The sequence below is a fragment of the Calliphora vicina genome, chromosome 3, assembly GCF_958450345.1.
Source record: "Calliphora vicina chromosome 3, idCalVici1.1, whole genome shotgun sequence".
In the NCBI taxonomy this organism is placed as follows: Eukaryota; Metazoa; Arthropoda; class Insecta; order Diptera; family Calliphoridae; genus Calliphora; species Calliphora vicina.
This window is the reverse complement of record NC_088782.1, coordinates 15,801,761-15,826,550: the sequence shown is the minus strand read 5'-3', so window position 1 is coordinate 15,826,550 and position 24,790 is coordinate 15,801,761. Positions and strand designations below refer to the sequence as shown.

The window sequence follows — 24,790 nt, the reverse complement described above, 5'->3', positions numbered from 1 at the left end:
TCAATCGGATTATACAATAGTAACCAGTGTCTAAAAACGATTAAAGGATGATCTAATTCTTAGGGCACTGCTACACGTTCAATATATATTGATCGCGATATTTATTGAACGTGTAGCCTGCAGTATTGATGGATCGCAGTATAGCCTAATATTCTGAAATCCAGATCGCGATCCAAATATCACAATATATATTGAACGTGTAGCAAGCAGTGCCCTTAAATTAGTAGTTTTGGCGGAATGTAGGTACATATGTATGTGTGGAAATCAGTGTTTAAAAAACTAGACTACAAGTAGCAGTAGCAACGAAAAAACCCAAGTAGTCTAGTTAAAAAATTAATAAAAACTCGGAGTCAATAATTACTACTACTGCTGCTACCTTCACATTTTGGCAGTAGTTGTAGAGAGTAGTAGCAGAGTAATTTATTTTCTATTGCTACCTTAAAAAAGAAAAAGTTTTGATGTAGCAGTTATTAGTTTTTTATTAATTCTGCTACTTTTAAAATTTAGTAGTAATAGAAGTAGCAGTTGAGGTAGTAGAAGAAGTAGCAGTTGAAGTAGCAGCTAAGTAGCGGTTGAGGTAGCAATAAAATAAGTCAAAAATAAAAATCTTCAGCCAAAAAAGTATATTATGTGTTGTTTTTGTGAATGTATATTTGTTTAAGTTGGTCGTGTTGTAAACAAAAGTTCGGCTTTTTTGTTATACACACAGAAAATACGATCTTTCTGTTAGCAACACGAACATCTGAGACGAATAAAAACGAATAATTCTTTCAAACTCTCTCAAAACAAAAACAACACACAGTGTTTAATTCTGTCAATTTTGGTGTTATGACTGAAGATTTTCTTTTTTGACTACTTTTATTGCTACCTTAACTGCTGCATCAACTGCTACTTTACTGCTACCTTAAAAATTAAAACTCGATATAGAGCAGTAGCAATGATTTGTATTTACAATTTACAATTCATGTTTTATTACTACTGCTCTGTTAAGAGTTTTATATTTTGAAGGTAGCAGGAGTTTTAAAAAAACAAGAAAACGAAAAAAAGACAAATGCTACTGCTACCGCTACATACACTTTTTTGAAGCAGTAGTTGTAGCAACAGTTAAAAATTTGTTAGTTATCGTAGCTTTTTAAACACTGGTGGAAATGTGTATTTTGAACTTTATATAGAAATCTGCATTAATTTATAATTTATGCAGATTTCGAAAAAATCTAATAAAAATATAATCTTTATAAAAGATTTAATAAATATCCGATTGGTTTAAATGTTTGCATCAATTAGTTTTAGGGCACTGCTACACGTTCAATATATATTGACCGCGATCCTGTATCGCGATATTTATTGAACGTGTAGCATGCAGTATTGATAGATCTCAGAATAACCTAATTTTGCGTGATCCATTACAATGGATCGCGATCAAAATATCACAATATATATTGAATGTGTAGCAGTGCCCTTAGAGTTTAAATAAAAAAATTTCACCTTTGCGAGCAAAAAAGGCAATACTGCGAAGAGGCTGGGTTTAATGTACATACATTTGTATATTGTATTATTTATAAAGTGTAAGTTTTATACATATTATATTTTTTTTTTGTATTTTCTTTGCAGAGTTCATGAATAACATCTTAGTTTTTTCGATTTAGAAAAACAAAGCCATAAACGTACATGTACGCTTGCGTGTAAAACTCAATGGATGTGTATGCATGTATGACTTTGCATAAAAAAGTTTTCATTGGGTTTTTATGCCACAGCGTCAGCAGCAGAATCTGTAATCCCATTAGGAAAAGGATACTTCCTGATTAGAGTAATAGCAAACAATATTGTATAAGTTTGGAAAATAAAATTATTCATAAACGATATTCAGCATCATGAGTGTTATTATTCGTTTACAAAATTTACCATGGTCTGCGAATGCCTTGGATATACGGCAATTTTTCCGAGGTCTTTCAATACCCGAAGGTGGTGTTCATATTGTTGGCGGCGAAATGGGTGATGCTTTTATTGCTTTCAGGTAGATATTTTGATTAAAAACAAACACATATTTCATATTTTTAGTTATTAAGATGTTTTAATACTGAAAGAAAGTTAATAATGGTCGTAAGTTAATAAAAAAATATATATACATACATGTATGTATTTTTTTCAATATGGGTAAGTTTTGGTTATTGAATTCAGTTGTGCATGAATGATTGCGTACTGAAAATTATAACGTAGTTACTGAGAAACATTTATAGTTTTAAAACTATAAAATATTTCTACACGTATTATTGATTATTTTATTATCAATAACTGAAGATATGCTTATTAGGAACTGAAAAATAAGACATTCTTTTGTTATTTTAAGTAATGTCCCTGCAGGAAATGTCAATAGTAAAACAGTACTGACTTACTATTGACACAGTCACCAGTACTAGTGACATATTATGCCCCAGACAATGCTATTTACTATAGTGTCATTAGAAGTCTAATACTGACGATAATAATACTATTGACAAGGTACTATATGTAGAAATTGGAACCAGAGACTCACTAGTACATTTTAGTAATATTAGGGCCATTATTACAACTTGCCTTTAAGTTCCAAATAGTAAAAGTTAACTTTAAGGCACCTTTTTCTATTGCTTAAAGTTAACTTTTACTATTTGGAACTTAAAGGCAAGTTGTAATAATGGCCCTTAGTCTACATGTTTAGTACTTTTCTGATATTTTGGGACTATATGTATGTATGTAGACATTGGAACCAGAGACTGACTAGTACATTTTAGTAATATTAGTCTACATGTTTAGTACTTTATGAAGTAGATGTCGACAACACACACGAAATGCTGTTAAAACATGATGAACCATGTTAAAACATTAATAAATGCCTAAAATGATGAGTATATACCCAACAATAACATCATGTTAGTGTTAATGTTAAACATTTCATGCCAGTTGTTGACCTATTATAATGAAACTTCATATTTTGTTAACATTCGAAAGTTTATTAAAAAACAAAATTGTACGAATTCATAAAAGTCTTGTTTTAAATCTTAAATAATTTCAGAATATTTTATCAGAATACTATAAAAAGAGGAACATTTCAATAAAGTTTTAATTTTTTCATTTTGTGTATCCTCTATTAAAATAAAAAAAAATAATCTTTGTTGGAAGAGTCGTCTTCAAACTCATTTCTTTTTTTTTTCTCATCAAAGACAAATATTAAAATGTAGACGCTTCTTTCACAATGTCGCCAAAAAGTCACCACAATAGTCGACAAAACTGATGACTTGGAGACACTTGTCCCCAGGTTTCCTTTAGGGGTATCTGAGAATAATTAATCATTACTAAGTACATTCTGTAAAAAGTACTTTCGAAATCCAAAAAAATAGTTGACTGACATTTTTTAACATCATGTATGAATTATCAATAATTCAAGATTATATTTACTTATTTATTTGGTAATTTCTGATCAATATAATGTGTGTAAATTATTATTAAATAATCTTGTGTTTTGTAATGGTAAAAAAAATATAAAAATGTAGTTTAACATTTTCTTAATCAATTTAATTATTTTTGTAATTAAATCAATTACTTGTTTTATATTTTTAACTATTGTATGTTGAATTACAATTTTAGTAATTGAGTATACATACATACATGCTAATATTTTTAGTATGTAATTCAATTACCAATTTTGGACGGGCTAATCCGACTATAGAATACCTTACACGATAAAATATTGGTAAAAAATATCGTATTATAAATAAAAGTGATGTCTAAGTAATACAATACCCAGCAAAAACTTTACTTACAAATAAGATGAAAAATAAGGAGAATTCGATGATTAGACTACTTATTATTCTACTGGAAAATTGACTTATTTTAGTTCGCGATGTCCCAAAATTATGCTGTTTTAATGTGTCTTACAATAAAGCGATTAATGTACGTAAAACAAGGGACTGACAAATTTGTTCTCTTATGAAAATAGTAAATAATCCCAAAGAATTTTTTTGGGACTGAAAAAAAATGCCCGTTTATGGGACGTGCCCGCTTTAGAGAGGTATCCACAAAGAGAGGGTACACTGTAATTGTAATTACCAAAAACAAAAAATTGCCCCAACCGGGGGTTAAACTCACGACCTCACGGTTAGATTTATATTTGACTTGGCTACAGAATAATGCATTCAGGAAGTAGTTAAATTGTATTTACATTAAAAATTGTATGTGAAGTTTGTGCTGGGTAAGTATTTGGTATGTTTTGTCTAAAATTATCCCTATACATTTATTTCTATGAAATATGTTTAGCGTTACTGGAACCGGAGGGGTAATTTTATGGAACATACCTCACCATCTAAAATAGGACATTAATAAGACTGATAAATAGTTTAATTTAAGTAATCTTATTAAGTTAAGTCTATCTGTTAAAGGTTTTTCAAAAATTCGAACTAATTATCAGATTTATTAAGATTTAAATAATGGAATACTATATGGAAAAATAGTTATGTTTAATAGAAGTGTTGAACAAAATAATTAATGGAGTTGACTAGGAATGACCAAAATAATACCCCTGTTTCTGGTTTTAAAACGAATTCACAAATTTTGGTGTTCTATAAATCAAATACGGATTTACTAGCTTATTAAGAAATGTAATATAAATCATTTCAAATGTATCAAAGTTAAAGTTTGACCAATGTATATCATACATTTATGATTCGATTATGGATGGCCTTAGCACCACGCGATGGCAAATGTTGTGTTATTCACGATAACATTTTTTTTTGGTCATTTTTAATATAACCTCACCCACAAAATCGATTTTTTAAAGTCATAAATATACCCTTCACCTTCGTAAGAAGGGTATATACATATATGTAAGTTTGTCATTCCGTTTGTAATTTCCATAATATAATTTTCCGACCCAATAATGTATATATATATATATATATATATATATATATATATATATATATATATATATATATATATATATATATATATATATATATATATATATATATATATATATATATATATATATATATATATATATATATATATATATATATATATATATATATATATATATATATATATATATATATATATATATATATATATATATATATATATATATATATATATATATATATATATATATATATATATATATAGATAGCCATGTCCGTCTGTCTGTTGAAATCAACTTTCCGAAGCCCCCAAATAACTTACATACACGATTCATACATCAATATCTCCGGAATCCGGCTCGGTTGCTATTTAAAATCGAGAAAATCGGTCCACAAATGATATTAGGAAAAAACCAGGACAACCTCGATTCTTGACCTATATCTGGATTACAAAGTCATTAATATAGACAATATGGATACCTAATGATAGATATTTCATAAGACCATAGTAAGTTGGACCGAAAAATTATCTCCAAATTTTACCGAGTTTCGAGAGTGAACTTTTTTGAGAACCGCGAAAAAGTATTACATTTTTTTAAAATAACTTTCAATGGTCTATTCCACTATGCTAAAAATGTAAAAAAGTTATAGCCCTAATGTACATATATCAGATAATAAAGTTTTTATTGGACTACTTCTAAGTAATGCAGACAGTATTATGTTCACGTTTAATATTAAAATAAGGGCATCTTTGGTGTCACTTTTATCACCCATGAAATGTTGCGATCAGTCAAATTAAATATGTTTATACTTTTATGAGCCTAGAACAATTTATAGCATGTTATCCTGAATGAGTGAAAATTCACAAAGGGAGACTTAATAGTAATTTTTTTTCATCTAATCGGGTCAGCTAGTTATGGACTATGACAGGCGCAGATCCAAGGGGTGAAAAATGGAGATTTCCCCCCCAAAAGCAAAAAGTTTTAATATAAAAAAGGAAAATATAAAATAAATTTAAATTTAATTTCCCCCCTAAATGGTTGTCCTGTATTCGCGCCTGGACTATGACGACATACAACTCATACAATAGGTTGTGAATGGAATAAATATTTAATGTGATTGTGCAATAGTTCACAATTTTCAAAGGTTAAACCATAGGGCATACACAAATCACACAAATCGGATACTACAAAGTAAGAAAGTATAGTCGGTCATATGATAACCTACACCGAGAAGATGAATATTTTATTTGGATACCAATATTTTTAAGAGCTCTATGCTAGTTAAAGTGATTTTCGGACTTTATATGGAAGCTATAACTAATCCGTCACAAAATTTTATAGTGCAAGTTCGGCATATATAAAACTTATTTGTGCTTAATTTGGTTTGGATATCTATATAACTATTTTCAGATAGGGCAGTTGTATGAGTTCCAATTTTTGTCGAATTATCTTTTAAATTTGCGACCAGTATTTGATTAAAAGGTTTGCATGGACGCACATCGCTTAATCGACTCAGAAAGTCATGGTATACTTTAGGATGGGTGTTGAGACAATATTTTTGCACGTTACAATCATCATCACTAAACCAATATACCCTCCCAACAATGGTGATGTGGGGTATACAAAATACTCAATATAATCACACATGCGAGTGTTGTTTTTGTTTTCACATAGTTTTTTTTTAATACATTCTCAACACTTAGGTTTCTGACAGTTAGTTAGCTCTTCGACTGGTGAGTTTCCGATCTACGTGTATTAATCTATGCCATAGGTTTGAACTATATGCGCAACTAAGAGTAAAATATATTAAAAATATTTAGTCTCTCCCAAATTGTATATCAATATATTTTGTTGTTGCAAGACTTAGCATTTTTCCCTCTCAGTAATGCCGTTATGTACATATATTATATTTTATGGCATAGAATAAACACATAGAACGGAAGAAGAGAGTAATATATATTGAAAAATTACTCTCTTTTCACACATACGGGTGATACAATAACAAAATACATGCAATACATTCTCATGAATTAGGTTTTTGACAACAGACTTAGGTTTTTGGCTCTAAGTTACCTATCTAGTTATTGTCTATGGGCCAGACACTCCGATTTGTCAAACAAAATTACAACAAATCGTATGTCTTATACAACAACAAAATACATTGACTAACATGTATTTTGTTGTTGCAATAGTTAGGTTTTTGACAATTACGTCTCGACTCTATTTTACCCTATGCATTGTGACGTGAATAAAATAAATCTAAAAATTACAAGCAAACTGGATTTTTGATTGCTACAAAAAAAATTCAGAAATTTTTAATATTAAATTATTAATGGTAAAAAGGATATTCAACATAGTTGCTGAAATAGACGTAAATAAAGTAAGTATAATAAAATGACGATAGCTTCGGGTGCGTTCGTATATGCAGTATCATTTGCAACGATATGCAAACTTTTGCAACAGTAAACAAAATGATGTGGTGGTTTCAAAAATTTTCGGCATCACTGACAGCAATATTTTTTTAAAAAACGTTTGACGTAATGAAATTATGACAAATATGCTTTTTCGAACGCTAAACGTTAGTTATGCTGCAGTGATGCACTGTTACTGCATTTATGAACATTTATAATCATGGGTCAAATTTATATTGGGAATAAAGAAGGTTGGTTGGCTACCAAAATAACTGGAATTACCGTTACCTATATTATAATGTTACCGTCATAGAGAATTATACATAGAAACGAGACACTGCATTTTGTCAAACAAAAATAAAACAAATCATATGTCTGATACAACAACAAAATACATTGTCTAGCATGTACAATTTTATTGTTGCTAGAGTTAGGTTTTTGACAACTACGTCTCGTCTCTATGTTACTACAAATAGCGATAACCAAACTAGCGTTACGTTACATTATAAACGTATAGAATATGTAGCCAACCGGTATACTTTATACTGGAAATAAAGTATACCGTAAAAATATAAAGAAATTGATGAAATAAGAAATAGAAAATTGTGTTTAATTAAGGTATTTTTTAATTCTTGAATGTATGTAATATTGTGATTCAGTGTACTGCAGTGCTAGAAAGATATACAGCCCAATTATGAATAAAAATAAATTATCATTCCAATATCGATTTCAATAGGGTCTCGTGTTATGGTACTTTTTCTACAGCATCTTACACATTAATTCATTAACAGTCTAGTCAAATACAGTCCTTTCATTATACTTAACGTATTCGAAAAAAATTACAGCACATATTTTGACGCTGACTCGAGAAAAAATACTACTGGAAGTCCATTCTGGTTCTGTGAAACGGTGAAATGAAAAAAAGTTTTCATTTTCGTTTTCATATTATCATTTCACAATTACACAAATTTCTTTTCATATGAAAACATTTGAATTTATCATTTTATCACTAAACGAGAATCAAAAACTCAATGAAAATATGAAAAAACTTTTCATTTCACCATTTCACAGAACCAGAATCGACCCTCTGATATTGGTTTTTATGACTGTTGAATTATGTTTTGTTTTGTCTTAATACTTAGTAATTAAAATGTTAACAAAAGCAGAAATATGCATTTGTAATTTTTTGATAATTTTTCTATTTGCATTTGAGTAAAATTTGTCATATTATGAAAAAGAAGCTGATTTTTTTGGAAATAATGGACCTAAGATATAGAAAGTGGAGTATTCAAAGTTTACCAAAAAAAATTATATGGCGCTAAATTAATCTGCTGTTAACTGTAAATTTTGTCTTTTTAAATAGAAGAAGGTTTGTAGTAGGGTATTCATTCGATTAATCGAATAATTTAAATTTTTGAATAATTAATAATTCGAACAAATTTATTTATTTTATCAGGTTTATTTTAAATTAGTATTTTATCATGTTTATTTTAATCAATCGAATAAACCGAACAAATATATTTATTTTAAATTGTTCATAATTCTAAATTCTAAGACGTTCACAATAACGCGTTCCAAATCACTGCTTGTCCCATACAATTAGTAATAGAACCAAACCCAAGTTTTTCTCAAAAACACTTAAAAATAATTGGTTTTGTAGCATTATGAAATTAATTTGGAAGTAGAATGCGAAAATATAGTAGTGAAATATTGACAAAATCGCTATTATGTAAAGTTTCCAAAAAAACTGAAAGAAATTAAAACCGCGGTTTGGTTCTGAAAAAATTTAAAACCGGTGGGTTTCGGTTTTTATCTATACCGTATAATGTTTATAATGATTTCCGCTAATATTTTATTAAAAAAAATTTAAATTATCCATAATCTTTTGAGCTTTCATGGAAAAATAATATTTTTTAAAACGTAAGGAAATTTAATTTTTAACAGGTTAGGACTACGGTTACATATTATGCTACGATCTGTTCCTTTATGGACAGTTGACTGACCATAAGGGTCTTAAGGGTTTTACTGTGAAATTAAATAAAAATTGGTAAATTTCTTATAAAATTCATTTAAAATGCATTTTTTTAAAAATAAATTATCAACAGTTGTTGACATATGTGACAGATGTAACATTTGTTGTGTAATTTTTTAAAATGAATACATATGTTACCATATTTTTGAATTTACCTTATTGTCGTATGAGTCATATTTATTGTAAAAATTATAACAAGTATACTCCATTTTGTTTACTAGCATAGATCGGGTTAGTGCACTAATTTTGCAGTTTGCACTAATATTTAGTGATAGCGCAAAATTATTGCAATCATTTTGTTGATGTTTAGTGCTGAGTTGAAAATTAGAAGCCACACTAAACATTAGGGATAGTGAGTTAAAAAATGTTGCACACAAAATTAAGTTAATTGATTTAAAAAAATCAATCTTCAGTTTTTTGGAACTTTTTTTTCTGCACTAATTTGAGTAAAACTACAAATTGAATTTTAAGTTCAAAATGATTTAAGTTTATTTGTATGCACTAATTCAGAACTTAAGATTAATACTTCATTAAAAATAACAAAAAAGATTTAAAATTTGTATTATTCGACCACTAAAATTTAGTGATAGTTTGTTTAATGCAGCTTTTTGCTGATTGCAAGTTAAAATATTGCTAACTAATTGAGTGTAGTGCAGGTTTTTGCACTAATCTGCGTTTAGTGATAGTGAAAAAATCATCACAATTGTAAATGTTTTTCATTCTTTCCAATTTGACAGATTGATTTATTCGGTAAAATATGCAATTCGGTAAATAATGCAATTCGATAAAAAGTGTAATTATTCAGTTATATTAAAACTATTTGTATTTTTTAAATTGATTAATTAAGTGAACTTTTAAAGGGGTATTTTTCTAAGTTTGTATGTCTATTGAAACTAATTAAGTTAAACCTAAAGTTCAATGCTTTTTATTTATTACTTTCAATAAAAATGTAATAAAAAAACCAGACGAGTATTTTATTTATGCACCAGAAGGTATATAAAATAGACAAAATGTCTACTATATTAATCGATTCATGTTCAGGTCTGAAGAGGTTAGATATCTCCTATCTTTAAAGGACAAGAAAATTATCGTAATGGAAAACTGGACAAAGTTGGGAACATTTGATTCTGAAAATGTTCCCAACCAAATGGATGTGTTTTATATACAATCGAAGTTAATTTTAAATATTAAGTTTCATAACATATTTTGTATATTTTGTTCCCACCGTCAAGCGTCGAAGAAGTAATAATAGAATACTTCCTTTAGAATTTAAGTGGATAATGCTGTTCGGTTAAATCTGGGTTATAAACAAGATAATCTGGTATTAAAAAGATTTCAAGTTTAAGCTACATACGTTAAATCAAAGAATATACAATATACTAAAAATTAACCCATAATTGAACCAAATACTATTTAGACTCCTAATGTTAAATAAGCTACTGTGAAAACTGACCAACAAATATTATCTTTCTTCAGTTTTAATACATTTAATTTTTTTTATTTTACATTAGACAAAATGTATGTGTATTTGTATGTATATATTATTATTTTTTTTAATAGTACTGATGAAGATGCTCGTCAAGCCATGATGCAAGACCGTGAAGCAATTAATGGCACACAAATACGTCTATTGCTGTCCTCACGAGCAGAAATGCAAAAAGTAATTGAAACAGCACGTCAACAATCGTTGTTGGCGTTGAAAAAAGCCTCCGCGACTCAACCCAAACCTACACCACCCCTGGCCACTGCGGTAAATGTTAAAAAGCCAGTTTTGATGGCACCACAGCCACCAGTTATTACAGCAAGTAGTTTTCAGAATATATTATCGAATCCTGCAGCAGCGGTAACACCTTCATTCTTGGCTTATCAACAACAAGCTGGCTTTACATTAATACCCGATACGAAGAGCAATACAAAGATCAACAATGATTCTGATGACTCAGAATCACACCACTCACGCGAACGACGTCGTTCTGGCTCTCGAGAACGTCGTCGTTCGAAATCGCGTTCTAGAGAACGTAGCATTTTTAGGCGTCGTCGTGACCGTAGTAGAGATCGATCAAGGGAACGAGATTGGCCCAACGGAAGAAGATCGTCACGTCATCGATCACGCAGTCGTGAAAGAAGTCATGTCCATAGCCGTGATAGAAGCCGCGACAGGGAACGTTCCAAAAACAACAATCGAGATAGCAGTCGCCGCAATAGTCGAGATAACACTAATGTTAATAGACCTCGCAGCATGGATGCGGATACCAGATCTAAATCAAACTTAGCACCATCATGGAGTGCAACAAATGCTTATCAAGCCACCAGCTACAACACTACTGAAACTGGACAAAATTCTTTTATTAAAATGCCAAATTATCAAGCAAATTTGAATAGCTTAAACACTTCCGATGTCAACAAATCATTCGGAAATTTGAACAAGTCCATGGATTCAGTGACTTCTTCAAAAGCGGGAGTATCAGTAAACACTATTGCGCCAAACTTACAGAACTACAATACTGCTAACCAATCTTTGACAGCTCTTAATAATTACAGTTTGAGTGGTATACTTAGTACGGGTAATAGCAATGATTCTTTTAAGGGATTTGCTCTACAAAATCCATATACCACCGCTCTGAATGCCTCGGCAAATATCTCAGAAAGTGTGCCGAATACTACAAGCAGCTCGGCAATTCCCGGCATTTTTGTAGAGAAGAAATCTCTCGAAACGAATGTCCAAGCTGTTACAGTTGATAGTGGAAATAGTTTAACACAAGAGCCCATTGCTTTCGCAAATGTCAATCCTTATGAACAAATGTATCCAAACTTGTTTGCCCAAGCCGCGGCCTTAAGCAGTGGACAGAAAACAGTTGCTGCAAAACAACCATCGATTTCAATGACTACTGATTCGCCGTCAGGAGATGAAACAAAACCGAAAGATGTAGATATAAACGAAACAAATTGTGTTAGAATCGCAAACATGTGCTCCAGAACTACTTACAGTGATTTGCGTAAATTCTTTGTGGGCTTGTTTATACCACATAATGGTATTAAAATGCTTAACGATAAGCATGGTCTGCGTGTCGGCATAGCCTATGTACAATTCTCTCGACACTCCAGTGTAGCCAAGGCGTTGTGTCGCACCAAAAACCTGTTGAAAGGAAAGTCGGTTATAATTGAACCTGTAAGCGAGCAGGAGTTTAATAAAGCCGAAGATAGTTTTCGACCCCTTAACCAGGATAAAGAATACAGTCATCGCGGCAACGATAGCGATAATGATAATAACGAAGGTGGTGGCTTACATGGCAGCAATAACAGCGGTTTCAGTGCTCTTAATCCTTATAAAAAGATGATACAACTCGAACCATTTACCGTACTTTATATTGAGGACATACCATCCTTGGCAACCGAACAGGATATTATGAAAATGTTTAGCTCATATTCACTGTATGATATTTTGCTTATTGCGAGCCCAGAAAATAGGCGCGAATTTGTAGCTCATGTACGTTTCTCACGAGAGGAAGATGCCAAATCGGCTTATGAAGATAGGGCACATCATCAGATTGGATATCGTCGTGTAAGGGTACATCCCAGTAGCATTGAAGAAATGGAAAACGCCAAGGAAAAGATACGCTTGGCAAATGAACAACTAATGAAAGAGGAGCAAGCGGCCGAAGAAGAAGAAACCAAACGAAAACTGGAGAAACTTATTACAGATCATATAACTCAAGAAGAAAATAAACAGCAGAATATAATAAGTATGGATTTGTCTCAAGAAGATCCAGATGATGATGATGATGATGTAATAGAAACTACCAATGAACTACATAACAACAACCACAACAATGTTGATGATGATGAAAATGATATGGATAATATTGAAAACTATAATCAAAGAGATGATGAACAAAATTCAAATAATTTCAATTTGTTAAATAAATTTAACACTAACTTAGATCCCAGACGACCTCAAACTCCTAGCATACCCAGTATTTTTGATCTCGATCCTATGAATTCCACAAAGCTTTTGCAAAATCAAAATCGTCCAAATCTTTTTAATGATCCACGTTTACGAAATATGAGCGAAAGAGCCGCCCCTACTGTCAATTTAGTAGATAGCAATAAAAACAACCTTGCGACGGGAGGCAATAATTTCAATAACTTCAATCCCAACTTCAATAACCAACAACAAATGAATTCGCCTGTTATTAATAATATGGAGAATAATTTTGTTATTCTAAAGAATTGCGAATATAATACACGCATTAATGATGTGGCCCAACTATTGCTAACGGCCAATTTGGCTCTTAAACACATCGAGCCCTTGCGTAATGAACGTAATTTACCAACTGGTGAATTTATTGTAGAGTTTCGCAGAACCAGTGATGCTGAAATTGCTCTGCAACGATTTCATAATATACAATTTCGAAATCGTAGCTTAAGAGTATTTCCAATAACACCGCAAGAAATAGCAGATCGTTTAGGTAAACCTTTTCTTAGCTATATTCCAGGTGGCAATGGTATACGAATTAACAAAGGTATGGGTAACGACAGTATAATGCGTAATAATATGAATTCATCAAATAATCCCATGAATAATAACAATAATCGTTTTGAAAATAATTTGCAACAAAACTTCCAGCGTAATAATCCTTTTAATGATAATGGATCATTAAATAGTAATGACGACAATAATGGCAACAACAACAATAATAATGGAAGAAATAATAGACTAAATAATAATGGTAATGGCAATAATACAAATAATGGCGGTAATGGTATACCAGAAAAATTTACACGTCCAGGTTGCGTTCTGTCATTGGAGAATGTACCGTACAAAGCTCAACTATCTGATATTTTACAATTCTTCCAAGACTTTGACTTAACGCCTGATGATATTATACGACGCTTCAACGATGATGGTTCACCAACTGGCGATGCTCGTGTAGCTTTCATGTCACCAGACGAAGCAAAGGCGGCATTTGAATCGAGAAAACGTAAGAAAATTTTTGGCCGTGCTGTTTTTATAAAACCAATAATTTAATGAATTCAAATTACACAATGTTTCTCTTTAGTTCATATTTTGTAAATACCTTAAGTTATTAAACTAAGTTTTTTTTTCAAAATTACATGTAACATAATCTTTTATTAAGATTATAGCAATTTAGTGTATTGAATAAAAAAATAAATGAAAACAAACATTGAAAACATACATATTTTTAACGCAATTCTCAAATGTACATCACTAATCAATAGCTGTTAGATTTAAAATAAAGAGAAAAACAAAATAAAATTATGATTTGAATAAATGATTTCAACATAAATACATGTATAAATATGTATTTAATAGTAAGTTAGTAAGTTATGTGATGGCAATCGATTTTGAAACCGAAAAATGGTGTGATGATGAATGTGTGATCGGTCGATAAGCCAAATACACTTTAAACCAATAAAAATCAATTGCAAAAAACTATCGATTAAATTATGGTCAGCAATGACCATTGGAGATAGTTACCTTTGCTTTGTTCTCATTATTATATGATCATTTTATCAACAATGTTAACATTTTTTATCGAAATGTCACATTTTTTGTTTCCGAATTTGAACTTTTTGCAAACTACTTTGGCTAATTATTTTTTATTGTTTGGTTCAAACATGATTCATATCTTTAATCAATTCTATAATACTGAGCAATAAAACATATAATGTAATAAATATGAGAATCTTTTGTTATTTATTAAAGATACTAAAAAAATAGATATTGCCTACCCCTCATTTAAAATCAATCGATTTTCATCACATAAATGTAATGAATTTTTCATTGTAAGAGTTCATGCGAAATTTTTATTTAAAACCAATTATACATATATAATTTATATAACATATGTATCTATATAATAAAAATTGAAAGAATTGCAAAATAAAGAAAAAAAAATCAAGGTCAAAAATTAAAAACATAAAGAAGTAAGTTTTTTTATTTTATCATCTTTATTATTTAAATATTTTCATTTACTTATATCTTAAACAAATTACAAAATAGTATTATCCAAAACCAAATGTGTTTAATCTAATTGTGCACCTACCAAAGTTCATATATAATTTTGCAACTGCACAACTTGAGACTTTTTCAAGGATTCTCTACACAAGGGGCATTCGTCACGTTCATCCAACCAATCCAAAACACAGCTCCAACAAAACAAATGACCGCATGGCGTCAGACTGGTATTCATACGTGGCTCCAAACACAATATACACTGAGGAACATTTTCTAGTTTTTCTCTTTGCCTCGAAAACTTTTCTTTTTGTACAAATCGTTTTGAAGCCTTTTCAGTTTCATATCGTTTTCTTTTGTGTTCTTTCCAAGTATCAAATGCTGCAATAACAAGCGAAAAGCTCACTTGGAAAAATGTTACAATACCCAAGATTTTGTAACCATAGAGTGAAAATTCGGGTTGTAACCAGTGTCTAATTAGAACATAGTTTATGCCAGTTGCTCGTTTGGAAATTTGATATTTGTCCGAACGTAAATAGAATAAAGATTTGTGTAAGGCTTTTATGTAGGTGGGAGAACAACGCATACAGTTAATAATTGCTGTTAGTTTCTTTTTGGCCTCTGGTACTATCTCCTCATGATCTTCTATATATTTTTCAAGTTTTTGTAAGACTTTAAAATATAAGATGTCGCCACCGAATTCTAGTATGATAGCTGTTAGTTGAAGCTATATAGAACAAATTAAACACAAAAATTATAGTGACTTCTTTTCATTTCCTTAAAACAAACATTTCCGGCATTAACAATTGAACTCACCAGTCTTGAGGGAATGTGTTTATATTGGGAATCCACTTGTATTATGCCCGTATATTCTTCTCCTAATGTTTGTAAACTGTTGACTGAAGCAAAACCATGATAACATATTTCAGCTATCAATTTACACATTTGATTGTACTTTATCCAATTTCTGGCTCCGGTAAGCCTCAACAAATCGGACAAATCTTCAGATAACTCATTTGTATAACGGGCATCTTTCTGTACGGAACGCACTATTTCCGGCTGACGGGCTTTTGCATTGCGAAAATTCATTGCATTGAGATTTATTTAATTAACAAATTCCAACATTTTTAATAATATTTCTGAAGCATTTGTGCTTGAGCAAAGTACAAATTGTATGTAAATAATGATAACAAAAGATAACAGAACAGCTGTTGTAACAGCAGATATGCATAACCAGGGTAGAATGGGTAAAATATAAAATGTTTATCTTAATTTTTATAAATCCACCAGAATAAAATTGAATGAAAATGTTTATTATTCAATACAATACAAGCTGAACAAAGCTCATCTCTGAAAAACTGCATATTTGAATGACACTTGTTTAGGAATGTCATCACTGTTAATTAGTTTTGTTATCAGTAGTTTTTGTACAAAGTTCGGCAGTTTTTCTTTTACCTTCCAAAATTTTGTATTTTTAAATAGTTTCCACCAAAAATGGCTTCTACCGGTCTTTTGGTTGTTTCAAATGTTAAACAATTTGCTCAATCCTTACGTTCTATTGAGAAATACGTTCATTCCCTCTATGTGCATTTAAATGTACCTGTGACAAGAGCACCAATACCTTCCTGGGGTCGGCTAATTTCGCAACTGTATGTGGACAGTAATGTTCATTTTAATAACAATGTAGATATGAATATTTTGGTGACACCTTTGAAACAAAAAGGAACATTTGAGAACTTGAATTTACGACCCATTGATATGATATTTTCCGATGCCCATCATCCAGAGGTCTGTGAGAAGTTACGTCAACAATTGAAAATCGAGAAACCTACAATTTATTTGGCTGATGAAAGCGTCAACGACCTGTCGGACTATCAACAATTGGAACCGGAGGACAAAATAAAAATGTATAATAATGTTGTTTTAGGCGGTACATTTGATCGCATTCATTTGGGCCATAAAATATTTCTGTCACAAGCCGTTGTACGTGCTTGTTGTCGCTTGGTTGTGGGTGTTACTACTTCCCAATTGACGAAATGTAAGTATATTTTTATTATAATAAGTTGGGTTTTCTTAACATAGTTTATATTTATACTGGAGTAATGTATTAGGTAGTTGTTTTGTTTGCCAGAGACTAGAATCGTAAATTTATAATAACTTATTCAAAACTATTTTTCGGGATGCTCTAGGTTAGGTTTTGTGTAGTTTACGAACATCCGGTTAAGACAAAAATTCAAAATGTATTGCATACTTTTAAGGATAATTTGGAAATGTAAAAAAACAGAAAAGGATATAAAACTGATTATTTTTTTTAATTATCAGCTTTAATTGTATTAATGAGTGAATTTTTCGAAACTTTATTACAAAAGGATAATTGGTAAGGTTTTTTTGTTGTTTACCTTTTAAATTTTTTTAGTTTGTAAACATTTGGTTAATTTTTTTAATTGTAAATATAACGTATTGTATGATTTTAGGAATTTGTAGGATAATTTCGAAATGTAAAATAATAGAAGGGATATAGTACTACAATTTTTTTTTTGGCAAAAAACATTTTTTTAGTTATCTAGCATTTTATTGTATTTTGCGTAAATATTTAATTTTTATCAAATTACATATTTTTTTTCAAAATTATACTTACATTACAGCAAAAACTCTTAGCGAATTAATTTTACCTGTCGATCGACGCATAAATGATTTACAAACATTTTTAAAAGAAATTGACGCTACATTAGAGTATGAAGTTGTACCCATAGATGATCCATTTGGTCCTACAAAAAGTGATCCGAATATGGACATGATTGTAGTTAGTGCAGAAACTTTGCGTGGTGGACAGAAAGTAAATGAACTTCGACAGGAAAATAAACTAAACACATTGGACATATTCTGTATAGACCTAGTGGAAGCCACGGACAAAGGTGGACCAAAAGAGAATAAAGTTAGCTCAAGTAATACAAGAATTGACATCTTGGGAACACGCTGGAGACAACCAGAGGTTTGTATAATATAAATATATGGCAGATAGAGTTGTTTTTAATTACCTGTTTATTAGTTTAAATCACATTTATCTGCAAAACCTTACATTGTGGGTCTAACTGGAGGTATAGCTTCGGGCAAGAGTAAAATGGCTCAACGTTTTGCCAATATGGGAGCATTTGTCATGAATTGCGATAAAATTGCTCATGAAATTTATGAACCAGGACAGGTGTGCTACAATCGTATGGTTGAATATTTCGGTAAAGAAATTTTAGATAATAATGGACGTATAGATCGCACCAAACTGGGACCAATCGTTTTTGCCAATCCTTCAGAATTGGAAAAACTGAATAATATTGTGTGGCCCGAATTAATGGCAGAAGTTAAAAGACGCATTAAAATATTAGCTGAGCAAGAGAAGCCACCTCAAGTGGTGATATTAGAAGCCGCCGTTTTGCTAAAAGCAGGCTGGGATCAAGAAGTTCACGAGGTATGGTCTATGATTGTGCCACCTGAAGAGGCAGTTAAACGTGTAGTAGAACGTAATGGTCTAACGGAAGAAGAGGCTAAGCGCAGATTGGCCAGCCAATTGAGTAATAGTGAAATGGTGGCTAGATCACATGTGATTTTCAGTTCCTTGTGGGATACTGAGTTTACCTTAAAACAAGCGGAAAAGGCCTGGCTAATGTTAATGCAAGAACTAAAAGCCAGAAATCTACAATCCAGTAGTAGTTTATAAAATTTAATTGTAAAAATTTTACACTATTTTAGAGTATTATAAGGCAAGTGGAAATTTAAATAATGAAAATATTTTAATTACTCCATTTAACTGCAATAAACGAAAACGTAAAAAGCTTTTTAAAGATATTTTATGTGTAGTCCTAAATAAATTTGTTATAAACTTTTTGTTTTATTTATTTTTAAATTATATTTTCTTTTTATTATCAATATGCTTGTCTGGTTTAAATGTGTTTAAGAAAATTTAATGACTCTCTCCTTTTTTGCCAGCAACACGTTTAAAATCATTCATTTTGGTGGTCATAAGTGGAGAACCAATGAAACCCAAATAATCCACTTGTGTAACTTCACCACCCGATTGATTGTTTCTCACATAAATCTGTATATTTTGTACGCTTTGGAATTTAACAAAACGCAATTGTACGGGAGTCCCTTTGTCCAAATCCTTTGCATCCAACCTATGAATATATATATAAAAATGTTACATAAACTAACAATTATGTATCTTGTAATAATTACGTCAAATCTTGCACACTTGTCATGGATTCTGCTTGATCGAAATCAATAGTTCTGGGTTGATTGATGAAAATTTTTATTTCTTTTGGTCCCAATTGTGCAGGAGCTTTGAATTTTAATGAATGTATTTTAACCAATTGATTAAATGTGATGGATAAAATCAACTGTTCGTCACAATCCGATTGTAAAAATCCACCATTTGATGTCAAACAATGGCTCATAGGATGGTCATCCGCTTCGTTGAGGCATTCACATTCTTGTTTGGAAATAAATGTATTTATTTCCATCTAGATGAAATAACAAAAATAATAAAATGTTCAATATATTAATTTTGTTTATATCTTTTACCAATCCTTGTCCATAATCCTCAAAGGTTTCATCACCACCACTGGTACCTATGTGTTCCTGGACTTTGGCTTCTAAGGCATTAATATCTGCTCCTTGAATGCGATCAATCTTGGTCTGGAATATGAAGAACAATAATTTAATGATTCCAAGAACAGAAAATGATAACATACCCTATTTCTATAGAAAATAAATGTAGGCATAGCCGAAACGCCTTGACTGGAGGCAGTATCCTGACATTTATCTACATCAACCTTCAGGAATATGGCTTTAGGATATTTAGCAGGCAACAATTCAAACTGTGGTGCAATACGTTGGCAAGGTCCACACCTGAAAAAAAATCAATGTGTATAAAACTATGGAGGTTGTTTTCTGGTGCTGCTTACCAAGTGGCTGTAAAATCTACCACCACCAAACGTATACCAGCAGCAGCCAGTTCAGTTTGGAAATGTGCTTCATCATTAATAACGCGTACAGACATTTTTTATTTACAATATATTTTCTACAATTAGCGACTATCGTTGAAATCTGCAACAATTTTTACTTTTTTCACAAAATTAACTTCAGAATGACAACCAAGGTGAATTCATATAAGGTGGAGTCCGCCAAACAGCTGATTACTTTTTTTTGGCTTTTCTGGTTCTAGTTTCTGTCAAAGCTTGTTTTTATATTTAAAAATCTACATATTCTAAGCTTATTAACAAAATATTTATTTTTTACATAAATAACATAAATCATCACTATTTAAATATCCACACTATTTAAAGTTTCAATACACAAATATTTCATTTTTCTTTTCGAGTTTTTGACATTTGATAAGACCAATTGTTGTTTTTGTAGAACTGCCACCACCTTATATGAATTCGCCTTGATGACAAGCAAATTTGAAAATTCTGCAACCAATGATGTCAACTCAGTGATAGCGATTTTGAAATACATTAAGCGGTTAAAAAGTATTAGGTGTTTCCATCTAGCAATTTTTTGTTTAATTAAAAATGTATGTGAATCTATGTTTTATGTATGTTTACAAATGTTGGCATTTATTCTTATCGGATAATTAAAATAGCAATAATTAGACAGTATACCCCGATCTTATCGATTGTGGTAAATACAGAGACTAGATTTTCAAAACTAATTTTTAGTACAATAAAAAAACACAAATGTTTGTGTTCAAAAAAATATTATCCTACTTGAAACTAAATTGTTTTTATTCTTTTTTGTTCAAAACTAAATTAAAATAAATCATTTCTGATATTTATCATCAGAAAATCAAGTAAATGATGTTTCCAAATAACATTCCACCAATTGCTTCTTCTTTCTACAAATAACATTCACAAAAATTGATGTCCCATTTGCTGAACTATAAATAGTTTTGGCAACTCTTGTTCAAAATGACGTTTAATCACTGAACATACTCCATTCTTAGTTCTGCTAATAATAATTTTTTTCTACTGTCTTTTGTGGGGTGTATATTTCAAATAAAAATTTAAGCCTTTTAGACGCGAAAATTATTGATAAAAACTATATTGTTGTAAAGTTTGAGTATTATATTGTGTGGAATATATGAAAAATGTCTCGCCAAACTTCCAGATTAGATGCTAAAAAAGTGGTAAGTTTTGCAAAAACGTCATAATGACAAATATTTGTTTTGCTGGTAGAATAAGTTTGTAGAATTTGTAGAGTGGCCACCCTCGATAAAAATGAGTTTCAATACGATTTTACAGTAGTCCCTCCGAATGGACAGATAATCAAGAGAGGACTGATCAGATTTGGTGAGGAGGTGGATGATAAATTGTAGAAATGGAAAATAGTCAACCAAGTCAACAACACCAAACAAACACGGACCAAGCAATGAATACTAACAACAATTCCGTAGCCTCTAATCAAATTCAGGTAATACCAATGCCTGTTATGACCACTGCCGGTGGTCAAGCCCAAATTATTATAGGACAACAACAAGCGCAACAAGTTGGGGGTCTTCAACAACAACTTATACCTTTGCAAGGAAATCAAATAATGCTGCAGCAACCCCAACAGACGGCTCAGCCAATGCAGCTTATGCAATTGCCCGATGGACAGACTTTATTCTACCAACCAAATGTCTTGAATGGAGCTGAGAGTGCGAACAACACAATCCAAGCCATACATCCACAATTTATAAATATCAATGGTCAAATTATGCAAATAACAACAGCAGCGCCACCTCAAGCTGGCAATGCAAACGCAACAGCCAATAATAACACTATAGCACAACAAATTATAATGGTACCACAGTCCACAGCAAATCAATTAACAACGACAGCAGCAAATAATGTGGGCAATACAACCGTACGGGTATCAACACCTGCTCCTGCTTCCACTGCACCTACAACACAAACCCAAAATACCCCTACAAATACTTCAAGCTCAACGGCAGCAGCAGATTCTGTTATGGAGACCTCTACGGAAGACGCACAATCAGGAGAACCTGAAGAAGAGCCACTGTATGTGAATGCCAAACAATACAAACGTATACTTGTGCGACGTCAAGCACGAGCGAAATTAGAATCACGCATTCCCAAAGAGCGTTCGAAATATTTACACGAATCACGACATCGTCATGCCATGAATAGGGTTCGTGGTGAGGGTGGCCGCTTTCATTCTGCACAAGAAAAGGGTGATTTACAGCAACAAGGGGCGGGACACGATGAACTACAGCATACGGCGCTATTGTCAAGAGCTTCAGTGCCAAGAGCACCGCCGCGTGTTATAGCACCACATCACCCCAACACCATTACAGCAACTTCAACACCCAATATAACTATAACACCAATTAAGTAACATCAACATGCGCTCATAGGAGCGCCTGTTATTCTCAATCAATGTCCCGCCCCCTCTTCGTACTCATATAGAACGTACGAAACTGTAAATACAATTTAGCCCTAAGTTAAGTTTAAGTCATTATAGTAATTATAACACTGTAACTAAACAAAACCAAACAAACAAAAAAAATAAAACAATTATGGCTCCAGAAAAACAAATCATATTTATTCTGCTCCTTCCTTCATTTCACCATCCCTCGCTGCTGTATAGAATTCCGAATTTTTAACACTTACCTATGGAGCATTGGTAACACAAATGCTACGTGACTTGGAGAATGTAGAAGATGTTAACAAACAACTGGAACGTATCGGCTATAATATGGGTATGCGTTTAATTGAAGATTTCTTGGCTCGTACATCGGCAACACGTTGCCTAGAAATGCGTGAAACAGCTGATCGTATTCAGCAAGCATTTCGCATCTATTTAAATGTACAACCTACCATAGCCAATTGGTCACCAGCCTCAGATGAGTTTTCGCTGCAATTCGAAACAAATCCCCTAACAGAATTTGTGGAACTACCACCCGATCTCACCAATTTAAGATACAGTTCCATTATAAGCGGTTGTATTAGAGGCGCTTTGGAAATGGTACAGTTAGAAGTTCAGTGCTGGTTTGTTCAGGCAAGTTATTTTTTATTAAACGGTGTTTTCTTTATATTATCGTCTAATGATGGTGCTTTAATCATTCTAGGATCAGTTAAAAGGAGATAATGTAACTGAGATACGTGTTAAGTTCATCAGACGTCTTGAGGATGCCATACCAGCTGGTGAAGATTAATAAGGTCATAATGGTCTTTGTTAACTTATTTTATATCGGCTACTACTTTCAGTTTAAGTTTCATTCCAAAATGTGTTTTTTATTTAAAAACAATTAACGTTTTAATTAACGTTTGTGAGTAATAATCGCTGTACCAATTCAAGTAATTTAATATTTAATTAATGAAGAATCTATAAATTTATTTTCTTTTGGCAAGATAATGATAAAATGTAAACTCAGATATTTGTTAATTAAAAATATGACATTTGTAGTTTAATCTTAATAAATATCTTTAAAATGATAAATACATAAACTTTGTTAACATTTGAATTTTACCTAGCATGTGGAGGGCAGTGAGTATCCTGAATCTCTACTACCTTAAATCATAGTAAACAATAAAATAAATTAAAAAAACGAATGTGATGTGCATTGTTTAAAATCACTAAAATCTTATTCAGAATAAAAAAATAAAATCATTTCCAACAAAACAAGTGAATTCAGTCATTGTTGAATTCATGATACAACAACATAAGGTACACCCAGTAGAAAATAAATTCTCAATTATACAATTCTTGTAACGTCAAACAAAATAAAATATAAAAAAATATGAAAAAAATCAAAATCAAAGTTTGACGTTATAGGGCTAAATATTGAAAACTCTCCCTAGTGATTCTACCTTCTACAATTATTGTATCATGGTTGAATTAATTTATATTCTCATGATTCTATTCTAATGTAATGGCCTGTCATCAGAGCCTTTTTATTTTAAAATTAAAAATTAAAATCTATTACAATGAAATGGGCAATGATTAGAGTGATCAAATATTCGACATATACAAAAAAACCGATTTTCGAATAATTCGAAAATGCGTAATTTTCAAAAACCGGTTTTCGGTTTTTTCTATCAAAAACCGGTTCGAATAACCGAATAAAACCGATTTTTTGGTAATATTTGGGTTGAAATCTAGAAAAAATCAATTTCTCAATATTTTTAAATTTCCAAAAAAGTACCTTTTGTTCTGCGGCTCCTCATATATTAATATAATATTAATAATATATGTAATACTAATATTTAGTTGTATTTTTTAAAATAATATTTTATATTTTTTTTTTAAATAATATAGATAACTCTCCTGTCCAAAGTTGTTTTATCAAAATTAAAAGACACGCGGTTGGTGTGAACTACGTAGAGCAGGAAACGTTATACGAAGCTACATCACACACGCCAGAACTAGACGCAAAATTGTCGAATGAAATAATATGAACACGAGCCTTAAGAAATAAT

At 31.2% G+C, this 24,790-nt stretch overlaps 5 protein-coding genes across 6 annotated transcripts in view; 3 read left to right on the top strand and 2 right to left on the bottom strand.

Moving 5' to 3' along the window:
- Positions 1-14,534, top strand: part of LOC135953171 (putative uncharacterized protein DDB_G0282133) — a 37,012-nt gene extending 22,478 nt beyond the window's left edge. Inside the window, exons 2-3 of the mRNA XM_065502892.1 lie at positions 1,612-2,014; positions 10,898-14,534. Coding sequence (XP_065358964.1) covers positions 1,872-2,014; positions 10,898-14,366 — 3,612 coding nt within the window. The 5' untranslated portion in view covers positions 1,612-1,871 and the 3' untranslated portion in view covers positions 14,367-14,534. The remainder of the gene's footprint in view (positions 1-1,611; positions 2,015-10,897) is intronic.
- Positions 14,535-15,279: 745 nt separating this feature from the next.
- On the bottom strand, positions 15,280-16,447 carry Pex10 (peroxin 10). The gene is made up of 2 exons (XM_065502891.1): positions 16,131-16,447; positions 15,280-16,041 (listed from the first exon to the last, which is right to left on the bottom strand). Exons 1-2 carry the CDS (start codon positions 16,401-16,403, stop codon positions 15,412-15,414), a joined length of 903 nt encoding a protein of 300 aa, XP_065358963.1. The 5' UTR covers positions 16,404-16,447; the 3' UTR covers positions 15,280-15,411.
- Positions 16,448-16,734: 287 nt separating this feature from the next.
- Positions 16,735-19,111, top strand: Ppat-Dpck (Bifunctional Phosphopantetheine adenylyltransferase - Dephospho-CoA kinase). The gene is made up of 3 exons (XM_065503365.1): positions 16,735-17,352; positions 17,960-18,306; positions 18,364-19,111. The coding sequence occupies exons 1-3, from the start codon at positions 16,809-16,811 to the stop codon at positions 19,024-19,026; spliced, it is 1,554 nt and encodes a 517-aa protein (XP_065359437.1). The 5' UTR covers positions 16,735-16,808; the 3' UTR covers positions 19,027-19,111.
- A 78-nt stretch (positions 19,112-19,189) lies between these two features.
- On the bottom strand, positions 19,190-20,462 carry Txl (Thioredoxin-like). The gene is made up of 5 exons (XM_065503366.1): positions 20,273-20,462; positions 20,060-20,216; positions 19,890-20,003; positions 19,545-19,828; positions 19,190-19,483 (listed from the first exon to the last, which is right to left on the bottom strand). Exons 1-5 carry the CDS (start codon positions 20,365-20,367, stop codon positions 19,270-19,272), a joined length of 864 nt encoding a protein of 287 aa, XP_065359438.1. The 5' UTR covers positions 20,368-20,462; the 3' UTR covers positions 19,190-19,269.
- Positions 20,463-21,308: 846 nt separating this feature from the next.
- Bet3 (blocked early in transport 3) lies at positions 21,309-23,818 on the top strand. 2 transcript variants are annotated; one of them, XM_065504367.1, is made up of 3 exons: positions 21,309-21,495; positions 22,959-23,369; positions 23,440-23,818. In XM_065504367.1, the coding sequence occupies exons 1-3, from the start codon at positions 21,457-21,459 to the stop codon at positions 23,524-23,526; spliced, it is 537 nt and encodes a 178-aa protein (XP_065360439.1). In that variant the 5' UTR covers positions 21,309-21,456; the 3' UTR covers positions 23,527-23,818. The 2 variants fall into 2 exon arrangements, with proteins under 2 accessions (XP_065360439.1, XP_065360438.1); XM_065504366.1 differs by lacking the exons at positions 22,959-23,369; positions 23,440-23,818 and adding an exon at positions 21,611-22,885 and having other exon boundaries at positions 21,326-21,495.
- The last annotated feature ends 972 nt before the right edge of the window (positions 23,819-24,790 follow it).

Bases quoted from the DNA above. Each gene is read 5' to 3' on its own strand.
- Ppat-Dpck (XM_065503365.1), top strand. From the start codon at position 16,809: ATGGCTTCTACCGGTCTTTTGGTTGTTTCAAATGTTAAACAATTTGCT. The intron at 17,353-17,959 runs GTAAGTATATTT...CTTACATTACAG, and splicing joins TACTTCCCAATTGACGAAAT to CAAAAACTCTTAGCGAATTA. The intron at 18,307-18,363 runs GTTTGTATAATA...CCTGTTTATTAG, and splicing joins CACGCTGGAGACAACCAGAG to TTTAAATCACATTTATCTGC.
- Txl (XM_065503366.1), bottom strand. From the start codon at position 20,367: ATGTCTGTACGCGTTATTAATGATGAAGCACATTTCCAAACTGAACTG. The intron at 19,829-19,889 runs GTAAAAGATATA...TATTTCATCTAG, and splicing joins AGGATTATGGACAAGGATTG to ATGGAAATAAATACATTTAT. The intron at 19,484-19,544 runs GTAATTATTACA...ATATATTCATAG, and splicing joins ACAAGTGTGCAAGATTTGAC to GTTGGATGCAAAGGATTTGG.
- Bet3 (XM_065504366.1), top strand. From the start codon at position 21,687: ATGGAAAATAGTCAACCAAGTCAACAACACCAAACAAACACGGACCAA.
- Pex10 (XM_065502891.1), bottom strand. From the start codon at position 16,403: ATGAATTTTCGCAATGCAAAAGCCCGTCAGCCGGAAATAGTGCGTTCC. The intron at 16,042-16,130 runs GTGAGTTCAATT...TGTTCTATATAG, and splicing joins AACACATTCCCTCAAGACTG to CTTCAACTAACAGCTATCAT.